This window comes from Neofelis nebulosa, chromosome 5, assembly GCF_028018385.1.
Source record: "Neofelis nebulosa isolate mNeoNeb1 chromosome 5, mNeoNeb1.pri, whole genome shotgun sequence".
In the NCBI taxonomy this organism is placed as follows: domain Eukaryota; kingdom Metazoa; phylum Chordata; class Mammalia; order Carnivora; family Felidae; genus Neofelis; species Neofelis nebulosa.
Window position 1 is genome coordinate 106,755,861 of NC_080786.1, and position 20,976 is coordinate 106,776,836.

Here is a 20,976-nt window from a genome sequence, read left to right on the forward strand (position 1 = left end):
AACAGAATGACAATACCAAAGTTAGGCAAGAATGTGGAAAAACCAAAATTCTCATACATAGCTGGTGGAAGCGGGAATTGGACAACTATTTTGGACAGCTGTTTGGCAATTTCTTATGAAAAATATCTACCCTATGACCTAGCGATTCCATTTCTAGGTATTAACCCAAGATGGTGAAAACAAATACTCACAAAAATGCTTATATAAGGATTTTTTTAGCCATATTATTCATAATAGCCTGAAGTGGAAACTATTCAAATGTCCATAAACAAGAGAATGGATTAAAATAATGTGACATATTCTGACAATGGAACACTACTCAGTAATTTCAACAAATCATTAATATATGTATCTCAGGAACACTATGTTAAAAGAAAAAAGCGAGGCACAAAAGAGTACGTCTTGTATGAGGCTCCAGACTAGACAAACGTAATCTCTAGTGATAACAATCAGCACAGTGGTTGCCTAAGGGAACATGGATAGTGGGGCTGAACAGGAAGAGAGTCCAAGGGAATACTTTGGGGTGATGGGATGCTCCATTCTGTGACTGGAGTAATGGTCACAAGATGTATTACATTTATCAAAACATTTAATGGCACATTTATTGTAAGCAAATTTTACCTTAATATAAAAACATACAGAGCCACAAGCTAAAGCATATGCCTCTAGTCAGAGACCGAAAGAACCAGGGAATATGTGCAGTGAAAAACTGCATACCATTTTATTTCCCTTTCTATTTACTTTCTAGGTGGATATATTGGTCTAGGGATGATTTCATCAAGTTACATCAAATAGAAGAAAGAGGTATCAAGAAAAAGGGAGTGACTAGAATTTTCCCTAGGGAAGCTTTACTCAGGGCAAATCACAGTATTTTTCAGTGTATTTGTTCAGGTAAATCAGGCCAAAGATCACTGTTCACCGTTTGAAAAAAGGGTTGTTAAAGGCAACATGAAATATTTGTAGAAAATGTTTGTCGAGTTAGAGTTGAGTAACTTCAAATGAATTGCTTTTTGTTTCTTTTTTTTTTTTTTAAGTTTACTTATTTTTGAGAGAGAGAGAAAGAGAGAGACCTTGAGTGGCAGAGGGGCAGAGAGAGAGGGAGGGAGAGACTCCTCAGCAGGCTCTACACTGTCAGCACACAGCCTGACTTGGGGTTCAATCCCACGAACTGTGAGATCATGACCGGGAGCTGAGATCAAGGGTCAGATGCTTAACCACTGAGCCACCCAGGCACCCCATACAAATTGTTTTTCTCATTTTAAAGTTTACAAAGCAAATTGTTTTTCTTATTTTAAAGTTTACAAAGCAAAAAAAAAAAAAAAAAAAAAATATATATATATATATATATATATGAAAATGAAACTGTAAATGAAAAGCAAATATCTCCCTTCTTAAACTCACTCTCCAAAATTATAACTGCTAACACCCTTATAATGCCTTAATGTGCCAGGCACTGTTCTAAATGTGGTACAGATATTACAATGAGATTAATAAAATTGCTTGTGATCACACAGCTACTAAGTAGCAAAGCCAGGATTCAAACTCCAGGGGTCTTAGCATCCATGCACCATGTTACACAGTTATACAAATATGCTAAGTGTTAACCATCATGAAATGTGCTAAATAGAAATAACAATAGTGTGGTTGGTGGGGGAGGGGGTATATATTGTGTTTATGTACATGAGATTTACATAAATTTTATCACTGATCTTTCCATTTGTATTACTGAGACTCCACTCTATCTAGCAGGAAAAGCATTTAAAAATTATTCTGATTACTTTGGCTTGGTTTTTAAAATGATATAGTAAAAATAAATACAACTTTATGGATGTATCTTTTTTAATTTTGGAAAATAGCAGAGATTTGAAATAATTATAGAGGTTATAAATACCTCTACTACTGGAAGAGGAAAAATTAATTTTTTTTAATGTTCATTTATTTTTGAGAGAGAGACCAAGTGCGAGCAGGGGAAGGGCAGAGAAAGAGGGACGCACAGAATCTGAAGGAGGCTTCAGCTCCTTCAAGCTCCGAGCTGTTGTCACAGAGCCCGACACAGGGCTCGAACTCACAACAGTGAGCCAAAGTCAGATGCTTAACCTGAGCCAAAGTTGGATGCTTAACCAACTGAGTCACCCAGACACCCTAGAAAAATTTATTTAAGTCATTCTCTTTAGCAAAATATTCTCCAGTCAATTGATTTGAAGGACAAGTTTAGGCATTTATGAAGAATGAGTGCTTGGGTCAAAATTATTATTGGTTGCCTTAAACTTTCTTCATTGTTCAGCTTTTATGTAACTTTAAGAGAACATTGAAATCATAGAATCGCAATAATCATGGAGGAAGCCCTCGAGGTGACCATCTAGACTAATCTGTGAGACTGAGGAAAGTCTTGGTCATAGGGTCAGAGGGCCTGGATTCTCATCCTCATGTGTCAAGTCTGAGTTGCAAGTGCTTGGACAAATACATCCTCTGAAGCATGCTTGCTCACCTATAAACAGGGAATAACAGGATCTGCTCGCAGGGCAGATATGAGGGTAAATGTGACAGTGGACAGCAAAGCCCTCAGCGGTGACGGAGGCTGACCAAACTGACGTGAGTCATGGAGCTGCTGCCCATGGCCATATAGCCGCTAAGTAGCAGAAGGGAGCTCAAACTTAAGTCTCAACTCTTCATTCTGTGTCATTTCCATAAAAGCAGTGCCTATTAAGGGTTCAAACTGCTTTTAAATAACTTTTAAGAAGACTCTCCAACTTTTTTTGGTGAGATTTCCCTCAGTATTATAGACTTGTTTTGAGATCTCCTTTGAAGGAGGTAGGGAACGTATAATGGTAGTATCAACTAAGTGTGCCTTCATTTTAACACTTCAGAGTTGCTAAGACATTAGACCCTAAATGTTCTCACCACAAAATGAGGTGATAATTATGTGACATGATGGAGGTGGTAGCTAATACTCTGGTGGTAACCTTATCACCATATATAAATGTATCGAATCAATATGTCGTCCACCTTATTAACCAATGTTGTATGTCAACTACGACCGCATTAAAAAAATAATTTAGTGGGGAATGAAGAAGTTTGGCAAAGTGAAGGAGGGTGAGAGTGGCAGTCCTAACCAGTGCATCACAATCTTGCGAGGTGGTATTATGAAAAGATAAATAAAATGTTACACTAGAATTGCACATTTGGAAAACAAAAAAATACCCATTTAAAATAACTTGCACATGGAAGAGTTCATAAGATTTTAGGATTTTCAAAAGCAGACTTAGGTATAACAAATTTGAAAACTCTTTCAGAGGGAGCATGAGTAATCGTTAAAACTTCCTAGGTAGAGGGACGTTTTCTGCGATTTCTCATTTCTGGCATGCCTGGCAGACCCCACAGAATGGCACTAAGGCTACTGGCATTTAAGCCTGGGACCCTGAGAGTGTGGAATTGCCTCTTTCAGCAAACTGGCCATTGATACCTGTGCAGGCAATTAAGGTCATATCCAAGAGAATAGTTATTTTTCTTCCTTCCCTGGTCACAGCTCTCAGCAAAGTGAGTTTCCTCCTGGGCCAAGCTTAATAAAGAGTTAGAGGATAGGAGGGCTCTAGTCCCTGTGTCTCAGAAGAAGACTTGTCAGCATTTTCTGGGTTTGAAGACGGAAAAGAAGAAAAATAAATAGTTTATCTTATTATTGCTACTTCCAACTTCATATCCTTAGGAATTTCTAAGACTCACTAAAGAAACTCTCTGCTAAAATAGGAAATCCTTAAGTCTTCAGTAAAAATCTCAAAAAATGGCCTTTCGTTTAGGCCAATAGTGAATATGGGGACCATCTATTACATAAACAATTAGAGAATTAAAATAAATGTAACAATTCTGAATATGCAACAAAAACAGGATGCCACCTGCAGCCTTACTGTTCAAAATGTTTCCTTAAGGTGGGTAATGTTGGTATAGCACATAGCTTGGTTCAGGGAACAAGGCTTCCCTTCACTTTTGAAAAGAAAACATATTTGAAATTAAAAAAAAATGAAACGTGTATATACAGACAGCTAGAAAAGATTTTAAAAATTGAAAACATTATATTTCGATGCAAGCCCTTTCCTCTGGAAACATCTCAGGTAATATCTAGCAGGGGAGAAGACGGTCATGGATGGATGGTTCTGCCCTTTGAATGGCCAATGACCTTGTGATTGATCGACTGGATGAAGACTCTAGCATTTCTACAGTATCTTATTTTCCCTCTAGTCCACTGTTATTTATGGTTTGATAGACTAATGGGGCATTTTCTTTTCTCCCTTCTTCTGGCTGCCTGCTAGGTTATGGAAAGAAACCAATATTTGGATTAGCCCAATTTCTTTTTTTTTTTTTCTTTTCTTGAGAGAGAGCAAAGAGGGGGAGGGGCAGAGGAAGAGAGAGAGAGAGAGAGAGAGAGAGAGAGAGAGAGTGAGAGAGAGAGAGAGAGAATCTGAAGCAGGCTCCACATACAGCCTGACACAGGGCTTCATCCCATCACCATGGGATCATGACCTGAGTCACAATCAAGAGTCGGGGGCTCTCAACCAACTGGCCCACCTAGGTGTCCAAGGATTAGCCCAATTTATAACACAAGGAGAGAGGCCATGTCAGGCCTGCATTTTAAAGCACACTTTCCCATCCCTCGCACTATATTAAATGCCAGCAACCAATCCAAGTCAGATAAATTTTAATTCCAAAGAAGTTTTGAAGCAGCAAAATATATTTGAAACTACATGGGGATATGGAATAATATACTGCACACACTACCTTATGCAGGTTAATTTCACAAGGACTTGGACACTGTGAAATAGGGTTACCTGCATTTAACTCATTAAATTGTTGAGAATTTCAGTTAAAAAAAAATAAATAGAAAAAAGACTAGTAGGTGCTTATATAGCAATAAATGAGGAAAGTCATTAAAAATGTGCTATAAATGGTCCTCCAGCACAATCTTCTCAATTTATTCAGTAGGGGGTCAGTTTTCCCTCGTGGGAACATGCATTTGATTTTAGAGTGAGTATTGATTGGAAAGAGAATTCAGTTAAAATCAAGTTTCTTACAAGATCTTGTTCTACACATCAAGAGATACTAATGAGAAACATTTTAGAAAGGCTTAATAGCATGGTTAAGAAACAAATAACATTGTTTCTTAAAATTTCAGGGTTTTAGGCAAGTCTTCTTTAGTCTTTTTGCCAATTTAAGACTGTCTCTGTTTTTTTTTTCTGAGGCAGTAGTGGAATAATATAGCATTACACAAGGCAGAACTGGCAAGATATTTGTGATTTTTAGACTTACAGCTTGTCTACATATTACAGAAAAACTTCATGAAAATAGTCATGAGTTCCACAGTTGCAAAAGATAAATCGCTTGGTAAGTTTCCAAGATTCACACAATGTGTATTTTGAGATTACAAATGTCTGGTTAATGCTTACTCGCAGTTTAGTGATAAGAAGTATGGTGGTCAGGGGTCTCTTAAATGCAACCAACCTGGAAATTATGGTTTTAATAAATGCCTGAATAAGTTAGTGGTTACATTATGCTGCCTTTCTATTTTTCCTTTATCTTTGGCTTTTAATTTTTCATTAGTTATTGTACTCCAAGATATGCAAGAGAGGATTTGGAACTCAAAGAGTAACATTTAACTTTGAGGAGATAAAAACAATGTTCAGAGGACAGAATTAAGAGAAATGGAGAAAATAATAAAACATAATAATTTGTTAATGTTTATTTATTATTTTTGAGAGAATGCAAGTGGAGGAGAGGCAGTGAGAGAGGGGAAGAGAGGATCCAAAGTAGGCTCCATGCTGACAGCGGGCTTGAACTCATGAACTGTGAGATCATGACTGAGCTGAAATCATATGTTCAACCGAGCCACCCAGGCACCCCAATAAAAAATAATAATTGAATAGCCTCTATTTCTTTAATATTCTCCTATCTGTTAGACAGCTAGAAATGAAGTTAGTCAATTAATGCTTTTTGCGTAGTACTATGAATTAATTCTCTATATACATGGGAAATGATCAGTCATCCATTTTCATTATTAAAAAACATCCAACTTAAGGAAAATAACTTGTAATGAGAAATCATATGATTTAAAGCAGCAGAGGAATCACCGTGTGTCCTTACTCTACAATGAATATACCAGATCACAATGCCAAGCATGACTGCTAAGCATTTCTTGTTGCAATTCTTCATATTTGAAATAGATACGAATATATGCAGCTCATACTAATGGAATGGGGAATGCATGTTAGCTAAGTGGCCACTAGGCATGTTAACAAATGTACTCTTAAGTTCTACTTGGGCATGAAAGATTGCTTCTCTCCTCTTTCTCCACTGACTTTTAAAATTGCCAATGCAAAGAACTTCTAAATGCCACTTAAACCTTCCTGCTCTGGGAACTGTGTAACTGAGACTTTTAAATAAGATGTCTAACTTGTAATCTTTGTTCAAAGTGTTTGCCATAATGGTGACTTGCAACATTATTGATGGTATTATTTTTCAAAATGGTAAACATAGGGTTATATATCTGGGGAAAAGCTCTGGACTATATGTTTATTAAAAATCTCTCAGACCCATGTAAAATGGTGATGAATTAGCTGATGACAGCAATGAAACCCTTGTAGTGATTTGTAAAGTCGAAATTATTATATAGAAAAGAAGAAAGAAAGAGAGTATAGTACAGCCCAAAATGATGTAGCAATTCTTAACTTGAAAGCTCTTATTATGAATGTGCAACTTACTCTGGACACAAGGATTAACAATGACTCATGTTGCAAAAATGCTGGCTTATCTCAGAGGGCACTAGCAAGGAATAAGTAATCAGGAATGCAAAATACTTAGCAAATCTGAATAGTTCCACAATTCTTCATAAAAATGCCCTGATGCTTGGGATGAGAACTGCAATTTATTACTTTGGTTACCAATAATAATAACTCTGGCAAAGTTGATGTACTTTTCAATTAAATAACAGTTATTTAGACAAATGTTCAAGTCAGATGGTAAAATCTGCTCTTAATTTAATGAGGCACTTTAAAGGAAATTCATGAAGTCTTAACCCTTAACCTAAAGACACTATGAGGCCAAGTGTCCAGAATTTATTTATCCATGATTTTAATTTTCGGTCACCATGATAATAGCCAATGAAGTAACAATAAAAAAAAATCCTACACACATAATTTTTTTATTCATGGAAAAATAAATGGGGTCTAATGAGATCCTGGCAATTAGAATAGGATGATTAAAAACATTGGGGGAGCTCCAAAAATTCAGCATTTATTTTGTCATAATGTAGAGAACTGCCGTTTATTTTTCAGCTCAGTTCCAGGATACAGAGAAATTTCATTTTTATTCTTTTAAGAAATAAAATTACATTGGAATGCATCAGAAATCTGAAGTAAATAAAAGGGAAATACTCCAGAGTCCAAGCTGTTAGGTTTGTAAATACTTTATAGTGAATTATAAAGGGAGAATAGGATTTTGACCATCAAGAAACCTCTACAGATAGAAGAATTTTTTATTAGATATTGTCTCTGAGCAACAGTTTGCATTTCCTTTCATGCACAGGGAACAGGCCATCTTCTAAATTTTCCATAGAAACCACAGGCACAAACCCACATAAAGTGTTGGCAGGTAAAATGTACACTGACAAAAAGAATACATTTGTTACCAAGTGATAGTGGGACTGCTCAAGATTGAGGAGTGAGGTGCCAAGATCAAAAGGGACTGTAACCCTACGTGAGAGTGAACGAGTACAACTATAACACATACCAGGAACATACATGATGAAAACAAACCAAAAAACCAAAACCAAACCAAACAAAAACAAAAACAAAAACAAAAACAAAAACCAAACCATGGAAAAAGTAAGGCATGGTGATAGACAATAAGACCTAGTAATTAAGCACAAAGATGCTAAAACAGCTCTGTCTTAAACCAAATACAATTCCAGCCCTTACAAACTGTAACCTTAAGCAAGTAATTTAAAACTATTCTCTGCCTTAATTCTTTCAAATGTGAAATACGAATAATAATAGTATTTGCTTCAGAGATGAGCTGCAGGATCAAAACAGAACTCAATACAGGCTTATATTATGTGACTTGAAAGATTTCTAAGCTATTGCCTCTCTTTGATGGCAGCTCCAATGGAATATTGCTTCACCGAAATTGCTTTCTTTACAAGGTAACATCATGGGTCTTAGTTAAGTCTGCTTTTTCTTTTCATTTTCTTTTAAGTTAACTTACCTGAGTTGTTGAAAGGGGTTATATCAGACATCAAGAAAATAGAAAACTAAGTCCGAAGCTGCCACTAGCTATACACACCCCCCCTTGCAAAAATCAATTTCCTCATGTATGAAACCAACGGTATGCGACAGAATCACTAATGAAACTAAAAACGCAAAACTCTAGAACCCCATCTCTGCCCTTCCACATCTGAATCTGGGGCCAAGGCTGGGGTGATGAGGAGTATTAGGCGTGTGTGTATGTGAAGAATCTTCATTGGTTAATCAGATTTGCATTATAAACCACCATTAGATCATTTGTAAAGTTGGTTCTAACTGGATTATTTTATGAGTAATAATTTTTAACCTAAATAATGTTTTAAGTAGTCTTGGTACTTTGTTTAATTTTCTTTTTAAATTACAGACAAAAAAAAAAATGATGATTTTTTTTTTTTTCTGAGTTAGATCCTTTTATGGACCTAAGTGACTTAACTAGAATAGGGGAGAAGTGACAAGATAATACTATCTCACCAGCAGTTTCACTGCTGGCCAGAACTGTCACTGCAGACACCTGGCCATTCCCACAGGATGTACTAACCATTTTTTAAAATGTTCATTTATTTATTTTTGAGAGAGAGAAAGGGAGGGAGGGAGAACAAGCAGGAGATGGCCAGAGAGAGAGAGGGAGACAGAATCTGAAGCAGGCTCCAGGCTCTGAGCTGTCAGTGCAGAGCCCAACGAAGGGCTTGAACCCATGAACCATGAGATCATGACCTGAGCCAAAGTTGGACGCTTAACCGACTAAGACACCCAGTACCCCTGTACTAACCATTTTTAATTCCTCTCTACCAACCTCAGCCAAATGGCTTAGAATGGCCGACTTTTTTGGCAGCATGTGCTTTTTAATACCCACTGCCCCTGCCCCCCACACACACCAGCACTGAATTTAGACGATTGACTGAGAAAAATAAGGGGACACCTGTGAAATCACACCCCAAGCGAATTCCCCGATGCTGACAAAACAGTCACTGTGAGCCGAAAGCAAAACACCATCAGCCCGATTTGGGTACATGCCTTTCCTGTTACAGAAATTGTACACCCAGCTGATGTTAGCATCATTGACACACTGCATTTTCTCCCCAGGGACGTTAGTTTTTCCATAACTTACTTTGATTTCTTCATATACAGCCAGTAGACAACGCCAGCAACCAGGGCAGCGAGGAGGAGACCAACTACGATTCCCACAATTAGTTTTGCCTGGTCATTCACCTTTTCTCTGTTTTCATCTACAACAGAGAAGAAAAGTCCATGCAATTACAGACACCGCCAAGGATTTCTGAAAAGAAGTCAATCTGGCTATTATTTCTTATTAAGAATAATTAAGGCTTACTACTACTATGAGTAACATGCAAACTTGTGCTTTTAAAAGATAAAAGTTTTAGCATTCTTGCTATCTGGTCTCATTTGCTATTTTAATTCAAGTCAAAATTGTGGCAGCTAAGAAATTACTTATACAATGACACTTCATAAATCTTGAGCTGATAGTCAAGGAAGAAGAGTCGGCAGCATAGTACCTACCACTTATCTCGTCTGCCTCATCGTGCTCTGGAATACTTACTGAAATGAAAAATGTTAATATGAAATTAAAAACAAAATTTGTTGATATATGAAAGTCACCTTTACCATTATAGTATGATGTAATAATACTCAAAGATAAAATATCTATTCTACAGCTAAGGGTAGAAAAAAATTTACATTTAATAGAGCGTGAACTTCCCTACAAAGAAATTAATCTTGTTTTAAGGAGAGTCGTTAAAACTGCGAAGGTATTAATCTACCATAGAAAATTTCACAACTGACAAGCTTTAGTGTTAATCTGAAATCCGTATTAATTTCTCCACTATTTACCACCTTGTAATAGGGCTTTTTTTTCCTTAAGAGAAACAAGTTGCCACATATCACAATGCAGTGTTTCTCAACTTTTCCTGCCTCGGTGGAGAATTCATTTTTATCCTCTAGTGTCAGGGACTTGTCATTAGCGATGTTCTCACAGTGGTGGGGGCAGAGGTTAAAACTAGGGATGTTTCAGAGACAAAGAGGTATCCCATGTGATGTTTGCAGAAGCCCTCCAAATGACTCTGATAGCACCATGCTCCTGGCCCATTTTAAGAATTGCTGATGTGCTGGATTATCATCTAATATTAAACTACTTAAATATTCTTCTATGTGCATGGGCCTGCATCAGAACCTCCAGTGACATTTGTTAAAATGCAGATTCCCAGACCGTCCTCATATATACTATATTGGAATTTTAGGAGGTGCTCAGTGAAATTGAAAACAACTGTATTAAATGTTCATCAAGCCGCTGCAAGGTCTAGAAACCGCTATTCAATGGGTTGGAATAAAAGAGAAACTTGTGTTCAGGAAGAAAGGATAAGTTCTTTTTGTAGGTTGGACAAATCAATACTTGCTAAATTGAATTTTGAGAAGTCAATGCACCTATTTTAGAGTTAAATTTGTTTGGTTCTTTTGTCCTGTCAATCCATCAGGCTTTTTTATATTTCCGTCATATTCTGTTAAGGCCCATTATCTCTACACAATTATTTTTTCCTACCTCCAGCTAATTCCTAGTCAGTATATCCCTATCCTGGCTCATGTCACATACAGGATTCCAACTGAGTGAAAAATAAAGGTCTGGAAGGTCAGTTAGCATCCTGTCCAGAACCAAGCCTCATTCCAGGCTGGTCCTGACTTAATGTTGACCGGTGATAGAAACAACGACAAAATTGAAGATGATAGATAATTTCAAATTAAGTGAAAATTGTTTTCAGAAGAAGTGCTCAACATGTCAGATTTTTTCACTTTTCTAAGATAATTGCATTGATCTAATTTGTAGTCATGACTCAAATATCATCTTCAAAAGCATCAACTTTGGAAGCTGGATTTCATAAATTCGAGTATCGGTTTTCTATCAGTTTGCTAAATGACTAAGCATGTGGCATTCCTATTCAAAATAAAGGTGGGATAAATACCTCAAAGAATTGGAATGCAAAGTAATAGATTAAAGGGAATTAAAATTTTACCAAAGTTAAAACTGTTAAAAGGTGTTTTCAGATAATCTTTGAATTATCTCTATTCGGAACACAAAACACGGATTAAAAAAGAACAACTCAGTTCTTATCCTCTGTTGCTCTTGGGAAGTATACCTGGACAAGATAAGGTCTCTGGACTGATAAAACATGAAATGATTTAACTGTCAAGACAAGGATAGTACAAGGATGGACACCGGGAAAAGAAAAAAGAAAAGAGCCTATGATGATGACACCAAATGCAAAATAAATAAATAAAACTTACCATAATGCAGTACAGGAAGATGGAATTGAAGATTTTAAACTAATGAAGAATAACTTCAAATTTTCTTACTTTTTTAATGCCATAAATGAAATACTCACTAGCAGAGACATTCAAGGAGTTTACTGTTCTCTCCAGCTGGTTTTCTGCTGTGCAAGTTAATGTAACATTCTCTTCGGGGGAAATGATAATTTTACTATAATACCTGCCATTTATATAAGGAGATTCCTCTGTCTGGAAAAGAAAAAGGAAGATGAACTTAGAAGTATAAAGGGATTAAACACATGAAAAAGAGTAATACTGAGTGAACCAGGAGAGGTGCTTTGTAGTGCTATCTGGTGTTCAAGGATATGTATAAGGTCAACGATAAAAGGCCAATTCAGGTTTATATCTACAGCAGGGAAGGAAAGATTAGTGGATCCAAAATCAAATTTCTGTTTATTCTTCTATTCTGTTTATTCTTTTATTGTTGTTAAATTAATTAAACTCTTTCTGTTTTTTCGAGATTCTCAGGCTAGTTAGTACTTTGGCGTGATAGTACTTGTCTCAAAATGATTAATCAGCAATGATCTAATCACTGGTTTTCTCTTAATACATTTAAGAATTTAATTTTTATTTGTAAATTATGTCATTGTTTTTAACTTCAGGGGTTAATTCCTTTATCTTCAACATTATATCTAAGTACTTACATATGTATGATTTGCTCATGGGAAAATCAAACTATTTTTTCTTGTTTCCTGAGCTAAATACAGAATGGGTTCTTTTTCAGTGACTGGTAAGTTCATTTGTTTTTTGTGAGGTGTTAATGAGGACAATCATTGCAATTCAATTCCTCCAAAAATAAGAGATAATTCACTTTATTTGTATTTTTTATTTTTTTAAGCAATCTCTACACCCAGCATGGGGCTTGAATTTACAAACCTGAGATCAAAAGTCGTGTGCACCACTGACTGAGCCACCCAGTTGCTCCAAGACAATTCACTTTAATCTCTTTCCCAGGACTTGGCTCCAAGGGCTAACTGGATATGTTGGACTTGGACTCTTTTCTGAGTTGTGTTATGCCACCATGTCCTACATTGTTCTTTGCTTCCTCCAACTATACTGTAAGAGCCTTGAGGTCATAGGATAGTCTCTTGCTTAGGGAGATTATCTAGTCCCTGGGACAGGAGTGGTTAGAGGCATCAGTAGTTATAAAATAATAGATTCACCATGTGACTGAGCAGGGAACAAATAAAAGATTATGGATGGATCAGCACAAATCTAGAACAAGAAAAATAACATATCACCTAGTGGGCCAGAATCAATCCTTCTCCTTGACAATGAAGAATGGCATTGTTATTTTTATCCTCATAGTAAGTTCACATGCTACTTTTCCACTTCCCACTAGTATTTCTCACATGACTTTCTCACTGAGTCTTTGCTTTTGTTTTATCTCTGTAAAATGTATTTATTCATTTCAAGGGTGGCCTTTTAAATCTCTCTATCTGTTCGTCAAATATCTGTTGTGTGCTTATTCTTCTATTTTCCAGTATATAAAGGTGTGGTTTTTTTTTTGCTATAATTATCACTGAATTGAACTAGAAACAAAAATAATAGAACAGAAAACAGTCATTTTTGATGCTAAAAAAAAACATAGATCTGTACACTGTCAGCAATTCTGGTGTTTCTTGTTTTTTTTTTTTTCTGAAATAAGAAAACTGAATTTCCTTAGAGTCAAAGTGTCTAGAGACATTTTGCCTTCCTCATGTATGTTGCCTTGTGTGTCCCCATCACACCCAATCAAATCAGGAGTCATTTGCTTCAAGTATGTCCACTCCTTTGGGGACCTTCCATACTTGGAGTTATGCAAATACATATGCATCACTCACAGGTAAAAGAGCCAAAATTCACCTTGCTCTGCAAAATTATGTTGTATAAGCTGGACCAGCAGCCCAACTTCCATGGCAGAGAAAGAGTGGAAATTTTAACTTAAAACTAAATGCAACTCTGCTTTATGAATGCCTTCTCGGATTTCAATTGTGTCCAAAGCTGGGAAGAAGGCAGCACAGAAGATTCAGATAATCAAATAGCACTGCTGGGTGTTCCTAAAGAGTCTTTAACTGGCTCCACTAAGAACAGGGCCATGAACACTACCGTAGAGAAAATGGAATGAACAAGTGTGTCAGTAACCCAAGCAGACTAGCAATTTAATGGGATGACAGTACTGAACCCCTAGTGACAGGTCAGATTCTATTATTATTATTATGTCTGTCAAACAGAAAATTATTGGTAGTGTCCATAAGTTATTAGCCCTTTGCTATTATTAAAATGTCCTGACAAAGGTACAAATATTAAAGTTTGCTTTATGTCTACTTTTGTTCAGAAGGAAACATCCTAGAGACACTATCTATTTAGCCAGCCTTATTCTGGCCCTAGCCTTGGCATACACAAATTAGACCATATGTTTACAAATGGGGACTGTGTTCTTCACCACCCCTCAGGGCCCAGTTTTAAGAAGAAATATCCCTTAACGTGCATAAGTAAGCAAAGTAATGGAGGCCACTTATACTCAGATGTGTAAGTTTATGATGCAGAAAAGTGTATACCTTAATGTTTTAATCACCCAAGTTTCAGAAATTAATGACCATGGAACAGCACTCAGTTTACATTCTTTTAAAAACAGATACTGACCACAACATAATGATTCTTCTCTTCTCCATGGCCCTGGGATTTAAAATTTCTCTTTGAGCCATGTTCTTTGCTTCGGAAAAATTAGGAAGTTAGCAAAAGCTTCCTCTGAGAATATACTGCAAATTTCATGTTGCTAACAAGCTAGCCTACAGTTTAGGTACTTCAGTAAAACCCCACATCATACCAAGTACAGCACATAACAAGAAGACAAATACTTGCTTGGTTTATGACGCTTCCACTGCCAGTAATTGTCCACTGTATAGCTGGCTTCGGAAAACCTTCCACATGGCAGATTATTGTTTTAGACAGTCCACTGGGATCAGTTTTCTTTGTCATTTTGATTTGAGGTTTTCCTGCAATATCATTACAATTAAAGTAAGATGTTGAACAGAGCTCTTAAGAGAAACTAGATACCAAATTCTCAAAGAAAATTTTGAATTGGTGTGCCAGTATTTATTACCTTCTACGATCAATGTCAACGACTCTCTTTTCTTTAGGCCTTCCACCTCCTGCAGAGCAGTTTCACAGACATAGTTTCCAGCGTCCTGATAATGGAGACTAGAAAATGATGGGCTAGATCGAAGCCTGATGTTATCCTGATTAAATAAGAAGTTAATTACTTCATATGGTCCACATGTATTTATTAGATAATCATGGAGCCTAAAATTATTCTTCTGGGTCTAAAGAAAAGGCAAGTTCCTTTTTCTTAACTTCAGATGCTTTCAAAAATAGATTTCCCTTTTCCTTTGTAGTTTTACAGATTCAGTCTTATTTCACTGTCTTATTTACTGAATTTATAATTTGGAACAAATTCATACACTTCTAAGACTCAGTTTCCTTATTATTGAAGTAGGATAATAATCTTACCACACTGAATTGTGAGGACTTAACTATATAAGTAATAAGAACTTTCAGGAAAGTTCCCAATTAATAACAGCTACCCCTTGTAGTAAATGTAGATGAACTAGTATTGAAAGACCCTGGAGACCCACGCTATGTTATCAATGATAGGCATAAATGCTAGAAATGTCATTTTCTCAAGACATGGGATGCATTGCAGTGCCATGACAATCATGACAAAATGCTTTTTAAAGAAACCATTAATAACAGCTTACTATCCTAATTTCTATGAACAAATGAAATAGCATTTAATTTAAAAAATCACTTGATATACAGAAAACAATTCTATTATTACCAGTAATAGAAATTCTCTTAAGCAGAAAACTAAACACAATCTTAAAATCATGTGGTCTTTCCCCACTGTGAATTTTTCTCCACTCCTCATCAACTAATCAATGGCCAGGTAATCTTGATCAGCCCTATTGACATTAGGCATTCAATTAACAACAGTGACTGCATCTGCAGATGTAGAAACTGGTTTAGCCAAGTAAATTTAGTTTCTCTAGTCCTGTAGTAAAACAAACTATGAGTGCTCATATGATTGCTGAGTAGTCTAGTTGCCTAGAATTTGTCTAGTCCTTTGACCATCAACGACTACAAATACATCCTATTAAATATGCAGTCTACAGAGTGACATTTTAATTATCTGAATGAACACAAGAAGAGTGAGGAGGCTAAAAGAAAATAAAATACAAAGGTGAGCTTTACAAGAAAAAAACAAGTCACAGGGGATCTAGTGTTAAAAGAGATCAAAAAGCAATACAAGGGGTGCCTGGGTGGCTCAGTTGGTTAAGCACCCGACTTTGGCTCAGGTCACGATCTCATGGTTTGTGGATTCGAGTCCCGTGTCAGGCTCTATGCTGACAGCTCAGAGCCTGGAGCCTGCTTCGGATACTGTGTATCCCCCTCTCTCTGCCCCTCCCATGTTCATTCTCTGTCTCTCTCTGTCTCTCAATAATAAATAAATGTTTAAAAAATTAAAAAAAATCAATACAAAATAATGTATATTTTCAGCAAGGAGAAATTCTAACAATATATTTTTTTATAAAGACAATTCTTGTCAACTCCTATGTGAAATGGTTTGTATGTGTTTGTCAACACATGCACTGGATGTTTAGATATACTAGCCAATGATTTCCTGGTGGGATTATAGTTACCATCTTTCCCTCTGGTGATAACTTTGTCTCAAGTTACCAATTACCAATCCTACTATGACACTCTAAAAAGAACAGTGATTAGGTTCCCAGTAATTGCTTACATTTCAGACAATTACAAGAATATAAGCACTCACTCAGGAAATACTGACCGAGTTCCACTGTGATCTACTATGGCCCAGGGATGAAAAGAGATCCCTACCTTCAAGGAGCTACTAATTCAATGAACTCACATTCAGACACTTAAGATCAGTTTCAGCAGAGAAGCTGAACATTGGGTGATCAGAAGCACAGCATTTACTGTACCCAGTGAGGCCTGAATTGGAATCTAACTCTGTCACTTGAGACCTTTCTGATTTCTCTCACACCAGCTTCTTTATGAATAACATGAGGATATAATAAATGTCTGCATATTTCATAGGGGTCTTGTGAGAATAATGTGGCTTAAAACACACTGAAAATTGTTAAGCTCTACAGCATGTAACTGCATACATGTGTGTGTCTGTGAGCATGTGTGTATGTGTAGAATTAGTAGATACACACAAATCAATGTCCCAAGGTAAAGTTCAGACAACCAATTATGGATGTCATAGTGTTGTTGAGTACCTCTAAAATTTGATTGTGACATCATTATATTATTATAATGTAGAGAAAGAGCATGAGTGTGGGCGTATAAACATATTACCCATGGATATACATATTTAGATGTCATATAAAATGCAAAAGAAGCCAAAAAGGAGTCAGTCCAAACTGTGTAACAGTACCAAGGGATCATACTTACTTTCATCCATACCACAGTTGCATTCCTACTAGCAGATATCGTGCATGACACAGGCAAGGCATCACCAATCTGCTTGGTCACTTCCCCACTTGGGTTTAAGGACAAATCCAAATCTGTGAAGCAGAAAATCTGCTTGAAATGCAAACTCCAGGAAAGGAAGATATTCAAAATATTTTTGAGAAGAAAAGATGAAAGAAAAAAAGTCCTTCTAACTGTAGTCAAAATTCAGAACTGATTTATGTGACCAAAATAACTGAACTGTAGCATAATAAGTCCAGTATTTCAAGCCAGCTTTGAGACCAGTTTGGACATGTGAATGGTCAATCTACTTGATTATGAATTTATTTGGAGTTAACATGACTGACGTTTTCACTGCATATACGTATTCCCCTGGGGTCTATTACCTTAAGAAAAATATTTCTTAAATCACTTCTGGAAGAAACGAAAGATGATGACTAGGTAAATATTATAAAAAGAGTTGATAAGCCATGCCAGGAGAAAATCAAGTATATTTAGACAGCAGGTGATAATGTGAAAAACCATGAGGTAGTCTGTTTCTTCAGAGAGAACTGACTATAGTAGATTTTTAAAAAATGCTATTCCATTTCTCAGGCAGTTGAAATTTTAAATAAGATCAGTTGTTAGGTACATTCTTGGCAGGTATCATTTTTAAAATAGAGTATAAAAACATCTAAGTAGGCATAATCTTTCAGATGGAAAGTAATTTCTATAAAATCTTACTATCACAGTATGATCTGTATGAGGAAAATTTAATTCAATAGAACAAACATTTATTGTGCAGCTACTATGTTTCAAGCTCTGACAGGAGATACAGAAATGAATAGAAGCTTACAATTTACAATTTTTGAGGTAGAAGTAATACGCACTCAACTATGTGACTCTAATACAGCAGCAGCTCAATGAATATTTGTTGAAAAACTAAAGGAAGGGCTACAAATGGAGGTACAAGCAAAGACTTATGGGAGTGTAGAGAACAGAGCCAAACTGGGTTTCAAACCACTGATAAAGGCCTTGTATAGGAGGCAGTGTCTGCTTGTGGTCCCTGACTGTTGAGAAGGGCGTTGATAAATGGAGAAACAGGGAAACTCCTGCCACATAAACAAAGGCAAAGAGCTGGGGGTGTATGGCAGCTTTAATGGTGGTGAGTAATCTACTATGAATGATTATAACACATGAAAGATAAACCTATATAATTAGTAGAAGCCAGACCCTAAAGGACTGTGCTTACCTTGCTAAGAGTTGAGACTTTATTCTATGGCAGTGGGGATTTCCTATTGCACCCTGTGCTTTTCCTTGGTTTTACACGTTATAACTTAAGTTCATTGATTGTTTGTAACATCCTTTTTAATACTTGTTTTTCCTGTTAGGGTGTAAGAACTATTGGGGTGCCTCAGTGGGTTAAGTGTCCAACTCTGGATTTTGGCTCAGGTCGTGATCTGTGGTTCACAGGATCGAGTGCTGTGTCAAGCTCCGCGCTGACAGCACGGAGCCTGCTTGGGATTCTCTCTCTTTCCTCTCTCTCAAAATAAATAAACTTTAAAGAGATAAAAAATACATAAAGATTGTAAGAACTGTGAAGGTAGGAGCCATTCCTTGAGTTGTTACTGAGTATCCACAATGTCTGCTACATGGTAGGCTCTGAAACACAATTACTGAATGAAAGAAAGAAGCATGCTTTCTCCGTTTCTCATTAATATTAAAATATGCATTGTCACAGAGAAAAGTGGAGTTTCCTCAGAAAGTTTGAGTCAATTACACTTAGATGAACATCCTATTCAGGGAGAGTTAGAAGCTTTTACTGGTCGGACAGTTAACTTGCCGGTGAGGAGGTAAGAGAAGTGATTTTAAAGGATGATGATGGCCTTTGGAAGTTCTGATGAGGACTATATCTGTGCATGAATCGGCAGAGGAATAGTAGATGTTTCATCAGCAGCTATGGATCTGTGGGCGGGAAGCCCTGACGACCTTCTGCAAACATGTGCAAGTGTGGCTTGCTGCCTCTCTATCCATACTCCCTTTAGTCATCTATGCAAAGGAGACAAATCTTGTTTTCAGACAACAAACAGCAATCAAGGATAAATGGACCAAAAAATAGGATTTTTATGTTTTCATTTCATGTAATTCAGAGTAAAATCTTGTTTTATTTGTAGTTAAAGAGAAATACAGTCCTTAAAGCCCAATGTGATAGTCGACCTTTCAAAACCAAAAATCATTTCAATCCAATTAAGTGCAGTGAAATCCAATTAAGTTGTTACATACTTTTGTTTATTTTTTTCTTTATCACAGTTGATCATTGAGCTACAATGTGGCTGCACCCAAGTCTTTTGCCTTATCACTCTGTTATCTATCCATCCCTGCTGATCTACAAGTAACACAAACAAGGGCTCTTTCCTTTTAGGGTCTCTTAAATTTAAGCTTACTGTACCATCTCCAAGCACTGGATTATTGGTATTGGCCCACAGATCTCATGGACAATGATATCAGGGAGTTATTTTATAGGCAGTTCTATCTGCTGGTTATGTTCTCTCACTTCATTTCTTTTGGGGGATGGGGTGGTCATGGAACAGGCTGGATAAATGGTCCCAGGACTGACTGGTCCCCAGAGAAAAAGTAGCATTGTTGTTATCCTAAGGTCACTGCTTTCTTTCTAACCAGCTTCTGATGGCAAACACACTCAGATCTATACAACATGAACATGGAACAAACAGAGAAATGGCCTGGTGGTAAACATTTCTTAACAGTTTGCTGTTTTTCTAGGGTTCCCCAGGGTGTTCTCCCAACATCAGACACTCAAAGCAACCATCTGGTTACTCTCTTCCCCAGTGTATAGTTTTGTATCTCCCTCAAAGTCTTAGCTTCCATTCTATATGTTTTCCAAGCATTATAGGCAGAAAGAAAGACTTACAATCATTACCTCAGAACAATTTCAAAAGTCTCTTTTGGTTTTGAAACAACAAAACCCCTCATACTCAATGGGATTCTAGCAGATCATGTCTAGAGAAACTTTCTTGCAATGGATCATGTCTTGAAGTGCTACTGGGTACAAAGGACTTACTAGAAAAGTTTGGCCTATACCTCCAAGCAAGACTGACATTTGCCTAAAGCATTCTGTAAATTGTAGTGTCACTGGGGAACGGTTCAAATTAGTTCTCCATTTCCATAATGCGTCAGGTACATCAAGAATATAGACCGTCAGCAGTTTCAAAGTAAAGGACTTAAGGTGCTTTTTTGTGTGTATATTTTTTCCTATCACACTAGAGTAAATATAACTATTGGAGTATATGGAGATCAAAAGCAGGTTAACAGTTAATGAATAGGTATGTTTAGGGTGATTTTGAAGAGGTTCTATTTCCAGAAATTTTCTATCCTTCTATACACACAATAAATGGCTTTTAGTGGTCTCTACCTCTGCTGCTTCCAAAAGTTGAGTCTATAGTGACTTTATGTTGCTTGGGTTTGGGCACTAATGATATTCTGCAATAAAAAATTTAAAATATATTTAATCTATACTTTTTTTTCTGGGCTAAGTGCAAACACTGTGAACTTTGAGAACATCTAAGTATTTTCTTAAAATATAAAACGAGTAATTTCTTTAAGATCCCCATGAATATTTTGTTAATAGCACAAATAGAAGAGATTTAGAAAGGAGATGGAAGTTTTCCACTGCCAAAAGTTGCACTTGTTAGATCCACTCCAGATTTCAATAATGCAGTGGAAATCTGGACCAAAGCTGAGTTTGCTTTGATGCACTTAATAAGCCTATTGAAAGCACACATCATTTGAGAAAAATATAGTTGCAATTTACTTGAAAAGACGGCTAGTTAGACTATTAGAGGCCTTTAAAGTGAAGTTGGTAATGAAGAATAAGGTGACT

At 36.6% G+C, this 20,976-nt stretch overlaps 1 protein-coding gene across 3 annotated transcripts in view; it reads right to left on the reverse strand.

Moving 5' to 3' along the window:
- The window catches only part of ALCAM (activated leukocyte cell adhesion molecule), a 215,823-nt gene that overhangs the window by 13,060 nt on the left and 181,787 nt on the right, over positions 1 to 20,976 (reverse strand). The window contains exons 9-14 of one of the 3 annotated variants that reach the window (XM_058731527.1): positions 17,082 to 17,194; positions 14,707 to 14,842; positions 14,462 to 14,599; positions 11,678 to 11,806; positions 9,804 to 9,842; positions 9,394 to 9,511 (exon numbers count right to left, since the gene is read on the reverse strand). In XM_058731527.1, the coding sequence (XP_058587510.1) occupies positions 9,394 to 9,511; positions 9,804 to 9,842; positions 11,678 to 11,806; positions 14,462 to 14,599; positions 14,707 to 14,842; positions 17,082 to 17,194 (673 nt within the window). Of the gene's footprint in view, positions 1 to 9,393; positions 9,512 to 9,803; positions 9,843 to 11,677; positions 11,811 to 14,461; positions 14,600 to 14,706; positions 14,843 to 17,081; positions 17,195 to 20,976 lie in introns of all 3 variants that reach the window. The other 2 variants (XM_058731526.1, XM_058731528.1) reach the window with 2 other exon arrangements.